At 37.3% G+C, this 20,250-nt stretch overlaps 2 protein-coding genes across 2 annotated transcripts in view; both read right to left on the reverse strand.

Moving 5' to 3' along the window:
• Slip1 (SLo interacting protein 1) overlaps positions 1-20,250 on the reverse strand; it is a 191,544-nt gene that overhangs the window by 53,851 nt on the left and 117,443 nt on the right. The window lies entirely within an intron of this gene.
• LOC139771832 (uncharacterized) lies at positions 17,193-19,262 on the reverse strand. Its single transcript, XM_071704920.1, has 2 exons — positions 19,035-19,262; positions 17,193-18,501 (listed from the first exon to the last, which is right to left on the reverse strand). The coding sequence occupies exon 2, from the start codon at positions 18,314-18,316 to the stop codon at positions 17,345-17,347; it is 972 nt and encodes a 323-aa protein (XP_071561021.1). The 5' UTR covers positions 18,317-18,501; positions 19,035-19,262; the 3' UTR covers positions 17,193-17,344.

Genomic DNA, 20,250 nt, shown 5'->3' on the forward strand with positions numbered 1-20,250 from the left:
CGTGCATCAACGGCGAGGCTGAGCGTTAAATCTAAGCGTCCCGGCAGCACGAGATCCTTAGATTCGCTTTCTCGATCTTGGCCGGGTTCGGGGAACGGCAGGAAAACGCTCCCTCGCTTTCGCGGAGATTTCGGGAAACGAACGAGGGTTGAATAAAGCGAAATCGAGAGTAATATAGATCTAAGCTACGAGGAGTAAATTTCAGAGAGGTATGAAAAAAAAAATCTAAAATGCGCTGTAGTCGAAAACTTGAACGCAACGACCAACTCAATCATCTAAGAATTCGAAAGAATCTTAAAAAATAAAAAATATATATAATTATTTCTTTCAATTTAAAAAAAAACGCGTTAAAATATCGTTACATTCAACCCTTCCTAATAAACTTTCTTCAAAACTTCTCTTCTAATTAAATTAAATTGTTACGATTTATTATTATTATTATTTTATTATATGTATATTTTTATACGATATTTTATTATACATATCTTTTTATTTTTATTTTCTCAGATAAAAAATAGAGGGATCAATGCCCGTAATTCGATTATAATAAAACGATTATATAATATCATGTAACAAGCCTTGATACGACTCACCGACGTTGGAGAACGTCTACGGACCGATGAAGTTCATGGATCATACCTGAAACAGAAAAGACAAAAATGTAATATCTCGGCTGAATAGAATTTCTTTCTGTATTATCTATTGCCCCTCGGTACAGCAGCCGATTAAGACGGTGCGCAGAGAGAGAGAGAGAGAGAAAGAGACCGGCGCGGACAAAAGCGAGTGCAATGAGACCGAATTAGAGCCGGCGATGAAATTGATATGAAAAAAAAATCGGCATAGGTACCGTCTTTGTTCGCGGAAAATGGCCGCTCGGGAGTGGCTTCTTTCAAGCTGCCATTCACGCGAGACATAATAGGTCGCGGGTTGGCGACCGTGCACGAACCAAGAAACGGACACTGGAAATGGGTAGGCTTTATACACTCCGTCTGCGTATGTGTGTGTTGCGTGTAAGAGAAAAGAGAAGAGAGAAAGATATTATATTTTCCTGATATTTCAAGGTTTGCCAAGGTACAAGCCTTGGTAAACGCTCGAAGTACACGCTACACGCCACGTGTCTTCCTTAAAGCGTAATTAATAACGATCGATCAGTCTATAAACAGCAATATGTTACGCGTAATCGCTAATGCCCGATTTAACGCACCTCGACATAGATTGCATGGTTGACCGCTTTTACTATCTTTATTTTCCTTATTTTCGTATTGATCGACACACGCTTGCGTCATGTGCACGATTAGCCACGAAATAAACGACAAAAACTTCATTTGCGTTTAAAGATAAATATGTATAAATGGAAACCGGTTCGTCTCGAGAGAGACTAAAAAGACTAAACTAATCGGAATTTATTAACCAAATTACTTCGTTAAAAGAAAATTGTAACAAGTATATATCTATTAGTAGATAAGTTGAATAAAAAATTAAAGTAACGTGATATCTTTGTAGGGAAAACATTTTTTAAATACATTCGTACAAAAACATAAAATTTATTTGCCGTTTTTTGTGAATGGTTATATGGTTAAGATCTTGGTGACTATACGATTATACGTATATATGTGTATTTCTGTCGTTGAGAAAAAAAGTGCTTTGCCTCGAAGAGCGCAAAGTTGTAAGGAGTGGAAATTTTTAACTTCAAAGCGAGTTTCGAACAATAAAAGTCGTTCTCTTTATTAAGAAATAAAGTTAGATTTAAAAATCTAGCATTTTTCAAGAAAGACCCTTTTCATCAATTATCAAGTGACGTTTCTGCTACTCTGCAGTAAGAAGCAAGTTACGCGAATGTACTTTTACGTAGCTAACGAAATATCCCAAGAAAGATCTTGTACAAAGTAAAAGCATCACAAATTCCCCAATTTAATTTAATGTTTTACTTCCAATACATTCTTGCAGAATGTGTACTAATAAAGCATTACAATAAACAGTTATACGAACATTTTAATAATTCTTAAAAATATCTAAAATTTTCAATAAGAAAATTTAACAAAGTTTAAAAAAAAAAACAAATTCTAGTTCTTATAAATCGTACATTTGTATTTTGATTTGAAGATAATATGGGGAGGTGTAAATAATTTTTTTTTCCAAAAAATATTTTTTATGTTTTGCGTTTCGAATAGATAACGTTAAATATTTGTCAAAAATCGAAATAAAAAAAGAAGTAAATTAAAATTGCAAATAAATATGTATATCCATACATCATAAAGAAAATCAATATCACGGAAAAAAATATGAAGAATCTATTAAGATGTAATTTGATGATCTTGCGAAATTCCGCTGGTAACAGCTCAATTTTGCGAAACACGCGTTCTCGTAGACGCGATAATCCGCGATAAGTCTCGTACGAACGTAAATCGCTGGGAGCGCATCGCTGGGAAACTCGCGGAGAAACGACCGCGATAGTAATTAACGACAACCGTCGACAGTCGCGAAAATTTCACGAGGAAAGAGAAGAACAGAAAGAGAAGGGAGTAAAGAGAGATAGAAAGAAAAGAGAAGCTTGGGATGGAAATGATGCAATTAACGAAGTGTAACAGCCTCTAACTTCGCGACGAGGATGCCGTTGGATGCGCAATCCGCATCAAGGAAGCGGCCTGGGCTTCAAAAAGGTCACCCAATCGAAGTTTGCGACTCTTTGAGGTTGCGAAAATGATCGCGAATATTGCCTGAAAACAATAAAACGATATTAATTTCCAATGCTGATAAATATCAACTCGATTCTTGAGGTACAGAGACACTTTCGGTTTTACTGTCCCTGTCGCGGGCGCTTACACTTGATACGAGACACTGCCGTAAGTATCTCTTGAGTACATTTGATTCTCGATCTTTTTCTCAATCTTGTAAAATTTACTGTTAATATTGTCACTTTCATTGTTTTAACGATTTTGTGTTTGTAATTACAAATACCCATTCCTACACGGGGGAAGGATGATGAATAATTAATCTGGATCCACTAATTACATAGATAGTGGCGAGGCGAGATGGAACTTTAGCGGAGCAAATCACTCCGGACCAGATCGAGGGATAATTATAGAATCAATTGGGATAATTGCTGTAAACAATTTGCAAAACTGATTGTCGACAGTATAAAACGCGCGTCGTTCGACATCACCCGCGACTGCACTCAAAACCAGGGCGAATCTTAATTACCGAGTACGGCCGAGATGTAGCTGCGCAGGAAGGATAGAAGAAGGACTTAATTGCATCGTTATTTGTTCGTATATATAAAACAACGCCAAGCGCTGTTATTCTGACCCGTTATCGAGGCAAAACCGAGATGGTAACACTCGGTTGCGTGACAGGAATGATTTAGCCTAATTGCGAGTCGGAAAAGAGTACTTAAAATATACCCTCCGAGATATTTAGATATCTCGGTTCGTGAATCTTATCGAGGTCGGTGACGAGGTGTGACAATATTCATAATCATTTTAATGTCGAAATAATTTGATGACTCTATAAGTTTTGAGATAACCGCGTCTATCAAATTTTGCGTATAACATATAAAGATGTCTTCTTTTTTTATGTATAAAATCACAATAAGTATTGCTGTGGGCATACAATGTATATAAAAAATTAAATAAAGCAACTTTAACAAAAAATGGCTCAGCATCAAATTATCGTTGGGGAAAATTCGATATCAAATTTATCGAAAAATTCGTAAATGAAGAAGAATACAATTACGAAAACGTACAAATAGTACTTTATCAGTAAATAATACATTATTAATGGATAATTATTGCTGGATACGTTTCAACGGTAAATAGTAATTAATAGATATATACGTTTAACCGATTATCGAAAACTTATCTTTAATTTGCCACGCGAAACCAGTCTATCTCGCGGCAGTCGCGTAAAACCAACATTGTTGCCCTGCCATCAGTTGCGAAAGCAGTCTCAAAGCGGAGTACTATACCCTTTGACGCCGCGAGAACGCTATCGGAAGTCGCTCGAAGAGTAATTGGAATCCCAAAACAAGCGAGAGAACAGGCGCCGATCGCACAGCGTGTTTCGTTCTCCTCGTCTCTCAAACCGTTTTTCGCAGTAGCTCGAAAACGCTCCGCATTCTCGCGTTCGTCCCGCTAGTGTATTAATTTGAATAATTACTATAAACACGATTGATCGCCGCGACGCGTACAAAAGAGGTCGATCCTCGCAGCGCGCGACCCCAAACATTCGGAATTCCACGTCAATTACGGAGAGAACCTCTTCATAATATATATTCCTACTCTCCTTCTCTCTTTCTCTTCTCCATGCACCTGATTGTTAATTCTATCCTTTCGCCGAATCGTATAAAACGAATTTTCATTCATCGTAGGCGAAACGTGGTGCTCAGTTTCGTCTGCTCGCTAATAAAAATGAATTTAAAAATGATAAAAACAATAAAAGATATAAGGACTGTTAAATAGTTATTCTTCATAAGTTTAGTATCTTCTAAAGAAACTTCTTTTAAAATTTGCTATTCCTAAAAAATACGTCGTCATTTTCATATAATATTTTAAAAAATTGTAAAAAATTTCTAAAGATATTCTTTGAAAAAGGTACGTAATTGAGATTGCTATTTAAAGGCATTGATATTTCGTCTTATCGCAGCAAGTCGTAATCTTTTAAAAAGCGACTTTACGAAGCGATATCGCTCGGAAGAACGCTTAACTTATTTCAATGCATTTCACATCGAAATGCAAGACTATCGATACAGCTTTGCTTCATGTCCTGAAGAATTCCCATTTAATTAAGTTTCTCTGACGTCGCGTTATGGAATCTTGCCTCTCCATCAGCGATAACGTGTAATCCGATTTTGCTCATTAAATTCATATGCCTCCGTAACTATCTTGCGACAGAAGTCACTTAAGTAGTATACTCTGGTCTGGGAGGAAAGAGAATAGCAAAATATGTTCCGCTGCTATTAATGCACAATAAGGTATTCTTATTTTCTCACTACATGAAAGAAAAAAAATCCTTTCCCCCTTCTCTCAACGAAAATGAAGTTCTTTAACTTTCGATATTAAATAATTTCGATTTTACACAATTCTCGCAATATTAATATACATATATGTATACTCTAATTTTGAAAAGAAAGTAGGGATGGAAAAGATAGAGACTTTACAAAATTATTCTGCATAGTTATTACGTTATAATTGAGAATTGCAATTTTCATGCGTTGCAACTCGATGGAGATATAAATATAACAAATAATATAAAGAGAAAGAAAGAGAGAGACCGTAGGTATAAAAGAAACGCGCAGGGTATTTCGGTAAAAGGAACGACGGAGAAATGTAGACGCGGTTGAAGTACGTAACGGGGAGTGGGAAATGGAGAGAAGATGACGAAGTACGGAGAAAGGCTTCTATTAAACGCCCACCAAATTAGAGCAAAATTAAACTATACTTCCCCGGAGTCCGCGGCGAAATGTCTTTAAGCGTCTCCATCAAGACGACGCACCCAGGCCATTAATTCTCCACGATCTCCTATAATTCGAAGCTTTTGAAGAAAATGTTGGCAGTTCTACGCTCGTATTCTTTCTCTCGTCCAAAGAGAAAAGTGAATAAGCGAGTAGACGTGACGGCAACCTCCTCTCTATCACGAATTAAACTTCGCGTGTTAATTGTATAATACTATCGGGAAGGGCGAGATGAGGGAGAGGGTGCTTTTTGAAAAGGATTGCGATGCCTTTTGAAAGAATGCGACGAACGCGAAATGGTAGGGGAATTCCCGACCTTGGGCGCGCCACAAATTCGCACTCGGAATTCTGTAGCAAGTTCGAAGGACGTTTTCTAACGTCGCGCAGACCGCAAAAACGACGAAACGGGTGAGTACAATCACGGTGAATGGTGCAAAAACAGCGTAATTCGCAGGGTACACCCGCGACCCAACTATCCGCGAAACTTGCTCCTGCGTTTTTTTAATCATCTCCCGTTTCTCTCTCTCTCTCTCTCGTTCTTGCGGCTGCAATCCGATTTATCAAGTTTGTTAAACTCCTTGGACGACATTCTTTCTCTATCGAGCGAGAGAGGAAGAGGAAGCAAGAGCGGTGGAGAAGGAAGAAGAGGGAAAGAAAATTAAATTTTATGGAACGCGCGATCCTCCTTGAGGCGCCGAGGCCGTCTTGTTCTTCGCGTTCTAAAATTGTGTCTTTGCCTTGCCCTCCCCCTGCCGTTCCGCCCGTGGCATGGCAGTTCATTTGGCGGGTCGAGAAAACAAACAGACGCAATCAGCAACAATGGCTTTTTGTTTCCCTTCAAAGTCACCGCCGGTAATCCGCAGCTTGAGGAGATTGAAAGAGCTCGTTTCGACCTACCACTAGTGGCGTAGCGAAAGAGGCGAGCCTCTGACCCGTCGTCCTCGTCGTCCTCGTCGTTGCAGTCGTCGTCGTCGTCGGCGGCGGCGACGTGTAACATGACGTGCAACATACTCGCCCCGGACTAATACCGCTCGACTAAATCCGCACCACCCGGCGCGGCGGATCGACTGGCGACAGCGTCGCGACATGTGCATTAATGACCCTCCCGTTGCCGAGTGGTTATTTGCCGAGAGAAAAACCTGAATGTACCAAACTGATGCTACCGTCGAAGCAGAAGCTACGATAAATGACAAAAAAGACAACTCACAGTCAGATATTTATCTCGATCAGTACCCTAATTATTTTTTAGATTAATATTGCAGCGTTGTATTGCACTGTTGGTAATTTTTTAATATCAGTTCAATGAGAGTTGCTTTCTGTTTCACATGAATTGCATGGAAAAATATAAAGTTACAGAAATCTTGTCGCAAACGTATCAGGAAAATAAAGAACGTGGTTATTTAAACGGTGCTGCACGTATATATAAAAATTCGTCGACGATAACGTTGAATTAAATTCCACCGTGGAACACCGAATTTGTCCCAGGAACCGCAGTTTCCTCCGTTGTCTCTTGAGCTCATCAAGCCAAGCGATCGATACGATCTCCATGAAATTAAAGCCGCCATTCTACTGGCGCTTTTTTGCCGCGTATGAAAGAAAGCACGAGACGAGAGAGGGAGATAGGAGGATAAGGTGGAAGAGGAGAGGAGAGGAGAGGAGAGAAGAGAGAGACAGAGAGAGAGAGTCGAGGCATGCGTGCCGCAATATTCCTCGCAGCGGAAACTTATTGTCGAGGAAGCCTCAGACACTCTTCCGGAACACGAGAGCTTCAAGGAGAACGTCGGGAATGCAAACATCGGTGTCGTTGCCACGAAGGCTCCCGAAATAGTTACATCGATTAAACCCTACGCAGACATGTTTGTGATCCTATCGAGCTACGCATGTATAAAATTTGTACATAAAGTTGTACAATAAGTTATATTCTAAAATAAATTCTTTTATCTGCGAAAAGAGGGTCGAGCCAATTAAAAATCACAGAACCTCTGAGTGAATTTATTTTAGGGAATAAAATATATAATTCTAAAATAAATTCAGATTCTATCTATCGGATCCCCTTGATCAAATCAATTGTTCATCATTTTCGGATCAATCATTTTAGGAAGAGAATATATACATATATTTTATTTTGTTTCGTCCATTGTAATTGTGAATATTAGTAGCTGAAATAGAATGTTTTCTATAGGTATTATATATCTATACAAAAAAATCTCATGCACAAAAACGCTTATTTTCGATAATTTTAAAGTAAATATCCTTTTTAAAATAAATGATTTCATTATATTAAAACAAATATCACTCATATATGTACATACATTAATATCAGAAAAAAGATGCATCTTTTTTAAAGGATATTCTGCCTCTTTGTGGAAAGTTGAATGAGGAATATGAAGACATCGATAGGAAGAGCAAAAGCTAGAAACGAGAAAAAGTTTGGGGGATGAGGACTCACTAGAACTCCGGGAAAAAAGAAAAAGACCAAAGAATTTCGTCTGGAAATTTTTCGAGGCAGATGGGGTAGAGCGACGATTAGAACGGTGACTGCCTACGGAATTCGCTCCGGAATTCGTTTTTAGAGACAGACGACGAGGCGACGGCACGGCGGCGGCGCAGCGCGCGGCACGGTGGGGAAATGTTGTCGTCGTCGTCCCGAGGTCTCGTTATGCTCGTCCGGCTGTCTGTCGCTCGGACACGATAATTAACTCGGGTTGATGCATCGCGCGGGGGGTTCCCAACTCGCGCTGTAAAGCTCTTGCATGGAGGTCCCTGCCCCTCCATCTGCGATCGTGTGCCGTCGCGAATTCCGGGCTCCGTTATAAATCGCGTCCGATGTCGCCGGCGCGTAAAGCCCGTTCCGTATATTATTCATCAATGTCTCTCGCGAGGGAAGAAAGTGAGAAAGTAAAAGCGTCCGCCACGTCGAGAGAGCAGATACGCGTCGCGAATTTAATTCTTTGTAGAGGAGCTATAGGATAAAAATTAATACAATAAATAATATCGCGTGAAAATACGTTTCCATTTAATAAGGAGGAATGTTGGCTCGATAACATCAAGGGGAACGAACTTTATGGAGCTCTATGCGAGTTCCGTGTTAGCGCGATGTATCAATCAATCCGGCAATCAGTTATTGTCATGTCATGGCGTTAACCTCATAGCCCTAAGGAGACCAAGTGGTCCCTAATAGGCAATTTGCGCGCGGCATTACTGCAGATTATTGAAATATTATTTCCGCATATATCTTCGTGAACATGATCGTGATGTCGAGATGCAACCTGAAGATACATTAATAATTAATTAGCCATTATTATAGACATTATAACTAACGATTATTTTTTAATATTACTGTCAAAGAAAGAGAACTTTTTCGAACTATAATTTTCTACTATTTTTCTATTACCATTGTCCATTACACAATGACACCCTTAGAGACATCATTAGCCCTAATGATGTGTCATTGTATTTCTCAAGTCAGACTTATAATTGTGCGATTATACTAGATAGGGCGAAATTAGCATTAACCGACGTCGGCAAAATCGGGCCACAGCGCTTAAAATATAACCCTCGCGCGACAACCGCCCCGGGCGGGCGGAGGGGGGCGAATCGACAATTAACCCTTAGATTCGAGCACGGCCGGGGAAAACTTTCCTCTCCCTGAGATTCCGCGCGCAACTCCTTCAAGGACTTTCGGCCAGGCCAACTTCCTAATAATTCTCTCCGCGTGGGAGGAAAGTTTCGGCACGGGGTAAGACGACGAAAGGAGGAATGGGAGGGGACGTGGGAGACGAAGGAGTCGCGAGTCCCGTCTTCGTAGGATATCGCGAATTAGCCTGGAACTCCGTACAAACGCGGAATCACGAGACGGAAAGAGATTCTGGCTAGCTCTCGTGCGCGCGAGGAAAAGGGAGAGGGTCTCCTTGGACGTTTCTTCGTCTGAGAAACTTTTCCCCGGTGGATCGCAGGACCGGCTGGCTGCTAGGACTGCTAGGAGGAAATCCCGCGAGGATCTCTTTCTGGTTCGACGGGAGCTCGTTCGCGAGCTTTTTCAATTGAACGCGCACGACGAATTTCCATTCAGGGCGATATTGATTATTCCCTCAATTCAATCCGTGCGTTCTATTGTTTCATTAATTGATGCATCTTTCGGTGCACCATCTTATTCTTTCAACAATTACTATTCAATTCGACAACTACTATTTTAAATTGATATCTTCCTCCCTTTCAGTTCGCAGTACCGTAACAAATTTTAAACGGACTTTTAAATGCTGCAAATACAAATAAAAGTTTCACTTTTTTTTTCAATATATTCATAAATATGGTCGAATACATTTTTTGAATTTTTAATCCTATATGTTTTTTTAAATTCCCTCTAGCACGATATATTACATATTTATTTTTAGTATACGCAGATCACGTAACTTGAATCAAAATACAAATTTGTTGAATTATACTGGAATTTTTTTACTAGGTTTTAAAAGAAATTAATATTCGACCGCATTATTGGGAAAATATCCTCTCTGTGAATTTACTATGAAGTTTCCAGATATCACGGTACATATAGGTTTGAAATGTTTAGGTAACGATAAGAATAACCGTTAATTTCGTGACTGAAAACTGTAACTACGCTACTATTTTCATTTAATTGTAGATGAAAAAAGGTAACACCATTACTAGCTTGTTACCAAAAAGAAACAAGTATGTAATGGTAATGGTGTTATTTCCCAACCCTGGCTAATGGTATTTTCTTCCCTCCGTTTATTTTTCTATTTTTTCGATATTTATGCGACAAAAATCAATTTATCAAAGAATTGATAATAAAAAAAAATTTAGAACACGCAGTTGATACAGTTAAATATACTCACTTGCAGTTCGAAATAATAAATGTCTCTGACTCACATTTCCTGTTGCCACGTGCGCACGTTTTCAGGTAGGATCACACGAAAGCCAAGAGATCGTGTCAGAGTTAAGACGTCCGGAGGGAAACAGAGGATAGAGATGGGAGAGAGAGAGGGAAGGAGGGAAGGGTGAAAGGAAGAGAACGCGCTAGACTGGGGTGCTTAACCGAGTTTGTAAAATTAACGAGCGCCTGTTCGCCACGTTCGCGCTTCCTCCATTTTTCCACGCCCGCTTCTCTCCTGACCTACTGCCGTCACGATCCTCGACATTTTATCTGGCGACAACTGTTTACTCGAGACACGCGACATATGAGTGCAACGAGAAGCGACTTATTTACGGGAAGCACGACCTTTTTTTCTACGTGGACGAAATAGGAGATTATATGTATTATAAATAATCTCGATCAATCAATTTTTTTTATACAAAAAAGAAGTACTTTATAATTGCTTATCAAATATCAAAAATAGAATTTAAAATGTAAGAAAAATTAAAATTAACCTTCTATAAAAAAATGATTTATTTTAATTCTCTAAGTAAAAAAAAATAAAACATAAAATACACAGTCATATCTTCAGAGTAAATGAAAAAAACGACGCGCTATTTGCAAGTCCCTGCATTCCAATTGATTGTAGAACTTCTAATAAAATTCTATCAACTCCCATGAATGATAAAAGCGAATTTAAATTCATAACGCTCGATACCGCTACAAAAATTCGCATTAACATCCACTGCATTAAATATTCAGCTAATATAAATATGTTCAGCGACGAGTAACCTCCATCGAGCCCGATTTTCGTAAAGCAAATAAATCACTCGATGCGAACGCGCATTAAATTTCGCGTTGCATTTCCGACGAATCGTCGCGTAAATGAATTATGTCGAATCGCCCGCGCCGGGACAAATACGGATGACAGTTTGTGGTAAACGCAAACGCGTGTTAGGTTGTACTGATGTTGCCGTGGCGAGAACGGAGCGAGTATCATCGAAAAGCCGAATCGCTCGTAGCGTAATTCCCATGGAAAAAAAAAGATGCGCCGACAGCCGGCGATTTGTAATTTAACGGACGAATTCGCCTACGAATTTTGCTGAGGCGCGGATGGCTTTGTTCGTCGCGCTGCTACCATGCCATCGGTAATCGAATTAATATTCAGTAATCGGGAAACATGCGTGAAACCGCGCAGTTGCACGCTCCAAGGTCTCGTGTTAACGAATAGGAAAAAAATAACGAAGATAAAGTTTCGGCGTTCGCGATTGACCGCGCAACGCCAACGATTATTTGTTCGAAAACGGGGCGAATTGTGTTACGGAAAATAAAAATGCGGGAGCGTGAGAGGAACGTTGTAAAATTCCGGAATGTAATCATGTATCGCGTACGTGTATATTGCAATATCGCATGCTATTGCTGTTGAGTACTTAAAAAAAAACCGTTGCAAATGCTGATTTTTTTTATACTTCCGGATGCGTAAAAAAGTTATTCAATAAATGGCTAATTAATGGAAAAACTAATTAAAAAACTAATTATCACATTTTACAACGTTCTATAATAATATATTTGTAAAATGTATAATAATTCAAAATTTCGATGTTAAAAATTTCAGGCAAGATAACAATGAGACGTTGCTTTATCTCCTTATATTAATTGTAAATTTATTAACTACAAGATGTAGACTACATATCGTCAATTAAACGTTACATATATATGCATACATGTGTAGATATATATTTTGCTTTAATGCTAATAAATATAAAATATACATTTTAGCAGGATCGATATTTGATCTTCAAAGATTAAAGTTCTGTTATATTTGCTGTTATTTTCTAAAGTCTTTCTCGCGGCAATAACTCGCAAGCTATATGACTCTTAAAGTATCACGCAACTCGACGCTCGCATAAATTCTTCCGGGATCCTCAAAAACGTCTCGCTGCAGGAAGAGGCTCCCTGCCTCTCCCTTTCCTTCCTCACGCACACATATTTCCAGGATCGAGTAATTTATACCGGCCGTAATTAATCGCCGCAATTTGTATCGGTCGCCGCACCGCCTCGCAACTTCGTTATTACTTTACCAGCGTAATAATGAATCTCCAAGATCACGCCCACTTCCGCGTACTCCCGGCATCTTCGCGCAACTTACCCAAGATAAGCGGCAGTCGCTCGGGGCCCAGCGGGGGATGCCGCGCGATGTACTGTTCGGCTCCCTCTTAGTCATTACAAGCTTTACGATCGACATTAATTTCAGACTTTAATAGCGCGCGCGAGGCCCAACTTTCGTTTTTCTACGCTTGTTTTTTCTCAGCTTGTCTCTTGTACTTTCCACGGCATCAGAATAAAAAATGTCTTCGAGGACTTTCGGATTCACGCTTATCGTTCTTGCCATGGTGTGAGATATTCACAGAGACGAGAATTCGCCTGTGAATCGCCTTGACACAGTCAAACACAAACGTTCCAACTCCCACATGAATGATGTGATACGATTGTGTGAATAATATAATTAATTAAATAATATAAAAAAAGATCTGTGTTTTAATTTTGATTAAATATAAGCTCATTTGAAATTAAAGGAAGAAGAAAAGTATGTTGCGCCTTATTTAATTTCCGTTTAAATCTTTGTGAAGGAAGGGTCACTAAATTTCTCGCGAAATACATTTCTATATAAGTAGCTGACATTTTATCGGTCATATTCTCTCTGTATCCACTATTAAAGAAAACTTTACAGTATGTCTTGCCATTTTGAGGCAATTTGCACGCTACGTCGCGAAAAATGTTTTTGCATAAAAGAATCCATTAATATGCTAATAAAATCACGAGCAAAGTAAAGGGGTTGAAATCTTAATTTTGTTTTATATGTCCCGCCAACACCCCCGCGCGTCGGATAGCTTCCTCCATCAAGCACATTCCTCTTTTTCTTCCTTTCGCCGCGTAAAAGGGCATCCGCGACAGACTTTTTTCTCATATTTCCCCGGTAAAGTGTCCCACCAACCCCCGTTCGTTATTCGCCGACATTCATCCAACCCCACACCCGGTTATCTTAAAACTCTCGACGATGCTCACCCTTCCTCCCCCTCCTCCCACCGTGTCAAGTCGTTCCTCTTTCCACTTTTCCTCGTTTCTCACCGAGGGGCAACTTCTTAAGTCTTCCCTCTTTTTCTCTTTATTGGAAATCTCCAAAATCATCGGTTCTTCTCGTTCGACGCACGTGCGCACCAATAAAAGCATGTTAATCGCTTAACTCATTGATATAACTGACGTTAGTTACTTTAATAATTAACAGTTTCACGTTAATCACTTAAATTATTAATGTTTATATTTCTTTTTTGTTTATTTTCTTGTCGAATGCAAGCGTAATAAATGGATAATGATTTTAATTTGGCTATGCGGTATCCAGGAAAGATAGCGGCATATTCCAAGCTCGCGCGTATTTGAGAAGTACATTCGTCTAGATAAGAGTAACGCATAGAAAAAAATAGATGAAAAAAATAAAGGTGAAGCAAAATATCAGTCAGCTACATATATTATGATTAAAATTTTAATACTTCGCGGTACTATAATTATAGTATCTACTGATTCTAGTTGCAATCTCGCCGAATGCTTTCATGTAGTTTTAATCCCGCGTTCCCACGAAGCATACCAATTCATTACCATCAGTCCCAGACAGCTTTTATCAATACTGACACTAATGGTTTCGCGCATCGCTCGTTGGTTACTCTTTATATAACGCGCTGCTCATCGCACGTTATCGCGATGATCGACTGCACATTAATGTTTAACTTGTATGATGCATCCGCGCCTAACAAAAATACCCCTCCGCCTTCCCCCGTGTAATCTCACAGAAAAACTCACGTTTTTCCTCGAGTTCATTCATATTTCTCATTCCATGATCTTTGAAAGTATATTTTTTTTAAATATGACTCGAATAATGAAAGTAATAATTAAAATACGCTAGAAAATATTACATACTGTAAAATCTACTATTTTAATTAAAATAATGGAATATATTATACGTTTTGTTCTTGTGAAACAACTAATACTAGCATTTAATTACAAGCATAATTTTGAATAAAAATTTGTTCTCAGAAATTTAACATTATAATATAATCAGTTGTTTTGTGCGGTATATCCGCGAGAGATTTTCTTCAACTTGTAGAAAGGATAGAAATCCGCGAATGTCACGTTTTCGAATTAAGAGGAACTTTATCATCTCGAATGTTATCTAGCGTCGTACCAAGTCGTTTAAAGCAGAAAAATGGTAAAACGGTTTACACTGCGAGGGTTTACTATTCCTTGAACGCCTTGCATCGTTTCGCTCGTTCTTTGAAGGAAAATTCTGAAGAGACCTGGCAGCGAAGAACCCATCAAGCGAACCGCGCGTGTATCCTTCTCGTGCCCGGTTTCGAAAGAAGACTCTTATTAACCTTTGAAAAAATAAGCTCTCAGTAGCGGCAGTAGACTTTAACGCAACGTTTGACGACGGAATGACGGCGAGAGATGCGCGAATCGGTCGTGATAACTCACGCATCCGGATATGTCATGCAATCTTTGACGATTCAGACTCACCATTTTATTATTAAGACGCGAGTAATTCTTTTTGCTTTATTCTAATCTCATCGAGATAAACCTGGCGCTCAACTTTATATAAAAAAATTATTATGTAATTGGTTAATCTTTTATTTGTACTTGTTTGCATCTTTTATCTCGTTTATATCTTAAAGGGTGAAAAAATTATCCTTATATATGAATCCTCCTCTTCTAAAAAGGGCATGTCATCGATACTCGAATCTATCGAAGTATTGTTGTCGCTTTTCCGCGATGCCGATTGGTTCTTTCTCTGCACTTACTTCATGAGCGGCTGTCATGGCATATTTTGACAGTTGTGTGGTTAATAGTAACAGTGAAATATTAAAGATAAATAGCGCGCGCTTGTGATGTCTAGTAAGAGATAAAAACTAATGAATATGATATAATGTAAAAGCATGAATATGATATAATGTAAAAATTGAGACGTGTAATTTTTAGATTCTTTTTTAAATTATTTACATAAAAATTTTAGACGTGCAAAGAGAGAGAGTTCTGTATTATATGTTATGTATTCGTACATATCACTGAAATGCAGGTAAAATTTTTAAAATGTACATGAACAATGACTGAACGTCAAATTTGACGAATAAAAAGTAGATTACTTTATTTTAATCTCATTGGTATAAAAGGTAAAATTTACTCGTGTGATTTTATTAGTAGCGTGCGTAAAACGGAAATACGCGCGTCGAACAGTCGAAGTTGCTTGGAAATGTCGTCTCGTATTTCGCGAAACTCGTCGGGGATTTAATTCCACTCGCGAATCGTCGACGACATCGAACCGCCAGCACAGTGAATTAATAGAGACCGCAGGTTTATCCCGGGTATCGGATAAGATTTCGCCATTTGGAAAGCGTGGCGATATTGCTCGTTGGAAATCACCAGCGACAAAAGGGGATTGCTTAATCAAGCTGATTGATAGAACGAATCGTTTTGTAACCGATCCTGCCGACGTGTTATTGGTACGATTCGACTAACGACGAGCCAAAACTGACAATGTCGCACCCTCGTGTACCTGCATTTCGATAATTGCATCCACCGCCGCTGCGGGACCAGGTGGTATAACGGGTGACGCGTTAACTGCACATTTTTTCTATCCCGCGGCAACAATTTGAAGCGCGTGCATGAAAAGATCTTTAAACTAGATATTCGTATTCTAATAATATATATTCATAACCCGTATTAACAATCCTAAACATTACATATAAAAATTGTATTATACGACAATTACTCTTGTACATCTTTAGAAAATTAAAATACACTATAAATTAATAAACAATAAAATTTATTTATATAATTTAAAAAAATTATTCATATAATTTACATTTATCATTACAATATAAAAAAGTATAATAAAAAATATTATTTAAATAACTACTTAAATATAAACTTCTTAAAATGAAATTCATAATACAATAAACAATTACTTAAAGAAAAATACCTCCATCAATGGAGAAATTAGACATTATTATCTGATAATTAAATAAAATTTTGTTCGTCCTAGATTTTTGACTATATAAATTAGCTAGATCAGTAATATGTATAACAACGATACCTTTCTTGATACCTTTGAGAATTCTTCCCAAAGGAAATCGTAATATATAACATAGTGAATAGTCTATAAAAGAGGCATACGTCTAAATTAAAACATAATTTTATGAATATGTTGACAATAATAATGGTCACTGTTATTTAAATGTTAATCATCGAACATAAATCTGTAATAAATAGCATCGCAATATACGAAAATACATCATTTGAAGCATCCATTTGCTAGAACGAGCTATATATAAAATGTCTAAAAAAGACTATGAAATGTTCTTAAGTAATTATATTTAAACTAAACCAATTTTTTTTTGTATTTTATAAAAATTTCTTATATTAAACAGATTGCCTAAAATTTAACCCTAATAAAGGGTCAATCATTACTAAAATTATTTTCAAAATCCAGAAAAGATGCGTGGACGTGTGTTTACATATGTTTGCATTTATATATGTTCAACATACAATAGGTATGTAACATACATATGTATATGTATATGAGTACCCATACATTATATCTAATGTCTTATAATATTTAAATAATTTCATTTTTATCAAATATATAATAAAACTTTACAAAATACGAATATATTTCATAAAATTATATTAATATTTTATAAAGTATAAATTAAATATAATATAATTTTATAAAATATAGATAAATACAATATTTTAAAAAATGTCTTACAATTTTATAAAATATAAAATAAAATTACTTAGATATTATTAGAAATTAATATTTCAATATAAACATAATCTTATAAAATATTAATTAATTTTATAGAGAAAAACAAAATCCGCATCTAAAGTGAAGAAGCAACGGAAATCAATTTCATTAACAATTTTAGAAGTGTGAAAATTCTCTCGAGATGTCTTAACTTCTTTAATTAGATTTATAAGACATTGTGTTTGGTTTGGCAATGTGACTCAGATTGTGGTTGGTTCGTCGATGACTGAGATAATCCTGTTGTGCAATCAAGTTCACATTTTAAAATTTCACATTCGGCTTCTTTTGCTAAACCTTTCATCCGTTTTAATTCCGTTTGTTCATCATTATCAATCGAATCTGAAGTTGTCCTTCTATCATGATCTAAATAAGATGGAGCTGATGGTATCATCAGGCTATCGTTATTTTCGTTTGTCAATACGTCCGTCGGTAACGATTGTTTTTCTTGAGATTTCAAAATGTTTTTAAGCACAGATTGTTGTTTGTTCGTCGACTTCTGAGATACTCTTCTTATTTCCGCGTAATCAAGACAAAATTTTGAAATTTCATCTTTGTACTTTTGTATGGATTTCGGCCAATTTACCGATGACTTATTTGTATCACACGAGTCTGGATGAACTGCTTTTCTATCATGATCTAAATTATAAGTTGAAAGTGGCACTCTTGTTGTTACACACTTTTCATTTGTCAGTGTGTCTGCCGATAATGGTTGTTTCTCTTGAGGTGTCAGATTTTCTTTACTTGAAGATTGCTGTTGACTTATCGATACTTGAGATAATCCCGCTTTACAAGCAAGAGAAAGTTTGGACATTATTTTCTTATGCCTTACTTCGAATTTTCTCAGCCACTGTGATTCCGCTTGCCTATTCTTATTCCACGACTTAGGATATGGTTTCTTTTTTTCACGAGCTGCTTGATAAGCTGAACGTTTCAGACGATCTATCGAGCAAGATTTGCAAACGCAAACTGACTGTTTATTTTCTACTAGCTTTTCCAGCAACCGTCTTTCTTCTTTCTTTGTGAAAATTTTAGATACATTACTTCTGTGTTCGTCGATTTCCTCTTTTGAACTATCTGAGGACTCGGTAGAGTCATCCGTAAAAAACACAGGTGACTCGCTTGATGGTCGGGTTGACATCTTATTGAGTAACTCTACTGAAGTTAAAGAACTGCTATTACGTTTCACAATAATAATTGTTTCTCCGCAATTATCAACTGTTCTGGATATATCTCTACCGAACGTATTATTTTCCTTGAAGTTAAATTTATTTTACTCTGAGATGTTTTTTTTATGTTTGCTGTATCTTTGAATGTTTATAGGCTCTATAAAAAAAAAAGAAATAAAAATAAAAGTTATAGTAAACTGTAAAAAAAAGTTTCATGATAGAACATAAACATTACAATATCGTAAGAGAAAAGTCGTTAAATTGTTATGATATATATTTTATTCGCACCTATAGACTATTCATACTCAAAGATATAATCGACATCAAAATGATTCAGTTTTTGTTTTATGATTCTACAATACTAACGTATCTGACAGAAAAATATTGTTTCTTCCTTGTATAGAAATAAAACTTTCCAAGTGAATATTGAATCCATTTACATCGAAAAAGAAGAATTTCAACCGTTTTCAAGATGTGCGGTATACATCATTTGAAGAAAAGAAAAAGAAAAACAATAAAGTTTCGTAAATGGTATATAATGGTTAAAATTATATAGAGAAAATGTATTCAAATCTTTTCGTAAATACTTCTTAAGGAATTGGAAAGAACTTGAAAGAAGATGAATAAGATATACACACACATGCACACATACACACGCACATACCCATATATATATATATATATACTTACAAAAGCCAAAAATTGTTCCACATACAGAAATTATTTAACTGTACGGAGCACGAATGTATAAACGAGTGCGACTGAACGTTGGACAGATAACTAGTGGATCTCACTATACAATACACATGCCTATATGATATGTGTATTCAACTTATAGGTACACGTGACTAAAACATGTTTGCCGTCTCTGTTTATTTGGTACGAAGGTCAGAGTTATTCGAATAAATTTCTTTCTAGTTCATTATTTGAACTTTATCCGTTTATCCATTACCTTCATTTCTAATGTTATTCATTATTTGCATTATTATTAAAAAATGAGTTAATTTTTCCACTAATTTGATTTAGTAGTATATTTTTGTTGCGACCCAAGCGTTCCCACTTGTCATCTATATCGCAACAAGAATATTAATATTATGTCCTAAGTCTATCTACATGTTATATGTTTTAAACTTATTTCAATAAAATAATAAATATAAATAAATTATTTGCATTTTATAACATATAAAGTCTAATTTGAAATCTCACCGAAGTGTAACGTTAATATAACATTTCAAAGTTTTCTTGTTTGAAATTCTTGCGAGAAGAAATAAAAAATTTTAAAAGCGTATTCTTAAAATCTTTTTTTTTTTATAAATCGTCTTAATAGAATAGGATGAATATTACTTATCTAAATATCAAACAAATTCCGCTTTACTTTCTTATAATGACCAATGCAAATCGATTTGTTTGCCAAGAGCACATCATTATATTCCGACGAGCGGCGGAGTTTTCAAATCTTTTAAGTGCGGAACGGATCTCTGACCATAGCGACCCAGCGCGAATGCGGGGGATCAAAAAAAGCTCGCTTCCGGAATGATTACTTCCATGGTTGGCGCATTAAAGCGCCGCGTCGGAGCGCTTTCAGGACGAAGTAGGAACGTCCCGGAAGCCCATCAACGTCGTCGAGAGCAAATCCTTGTATAATGGAACGATCTAGCTGAGGCCATCGATCGTGCACGAGGGTGCGCTTCTCGCCTCTCCGCGCCGCGGCGTGTAACACCGCATCCGCACTCGCACCACCAACCACCAACGCCGTGCGGTTTCAATTTTGCCGACGCTCTGACCATCCACGCATCTCGCATCTCCCTTCCCCTTGCCCTCTCATGTCGGACGCAGCGGATATATCTTCTACTCGCTTACGAGGACGTCTCACGCACTTACATCGCAGCATCGCCGCCGCTGCCGC

Source organism: Temnothorax nylanderi, unplaced genomic scaffold, assembly GCF_030848795.1.
Source record: "Temnothorax nylanderi isolate EJ_2023f unplaced genomic scaffold, tnyl_v1.0 TNYL_tig0044_pilon, whole genome shotgun sequence".
Classification (NCBI taxonomy): Eukaryota; Metazoa; Arthropoda; class Insecta; order Hymenoptera; family Formicidae; genus Temnothorax; species Temnothorax nylanderi.

What these genes read in the sequence shown, in the direction of transcription:
- LOC139771832 (XM_071704920.1), bottom strand. Translation starts at nt 18,316, where the DNA reads ATGTCAACCCGACCATCAAGCGAGTCACCTGTGTTTTTTACGGATGAC.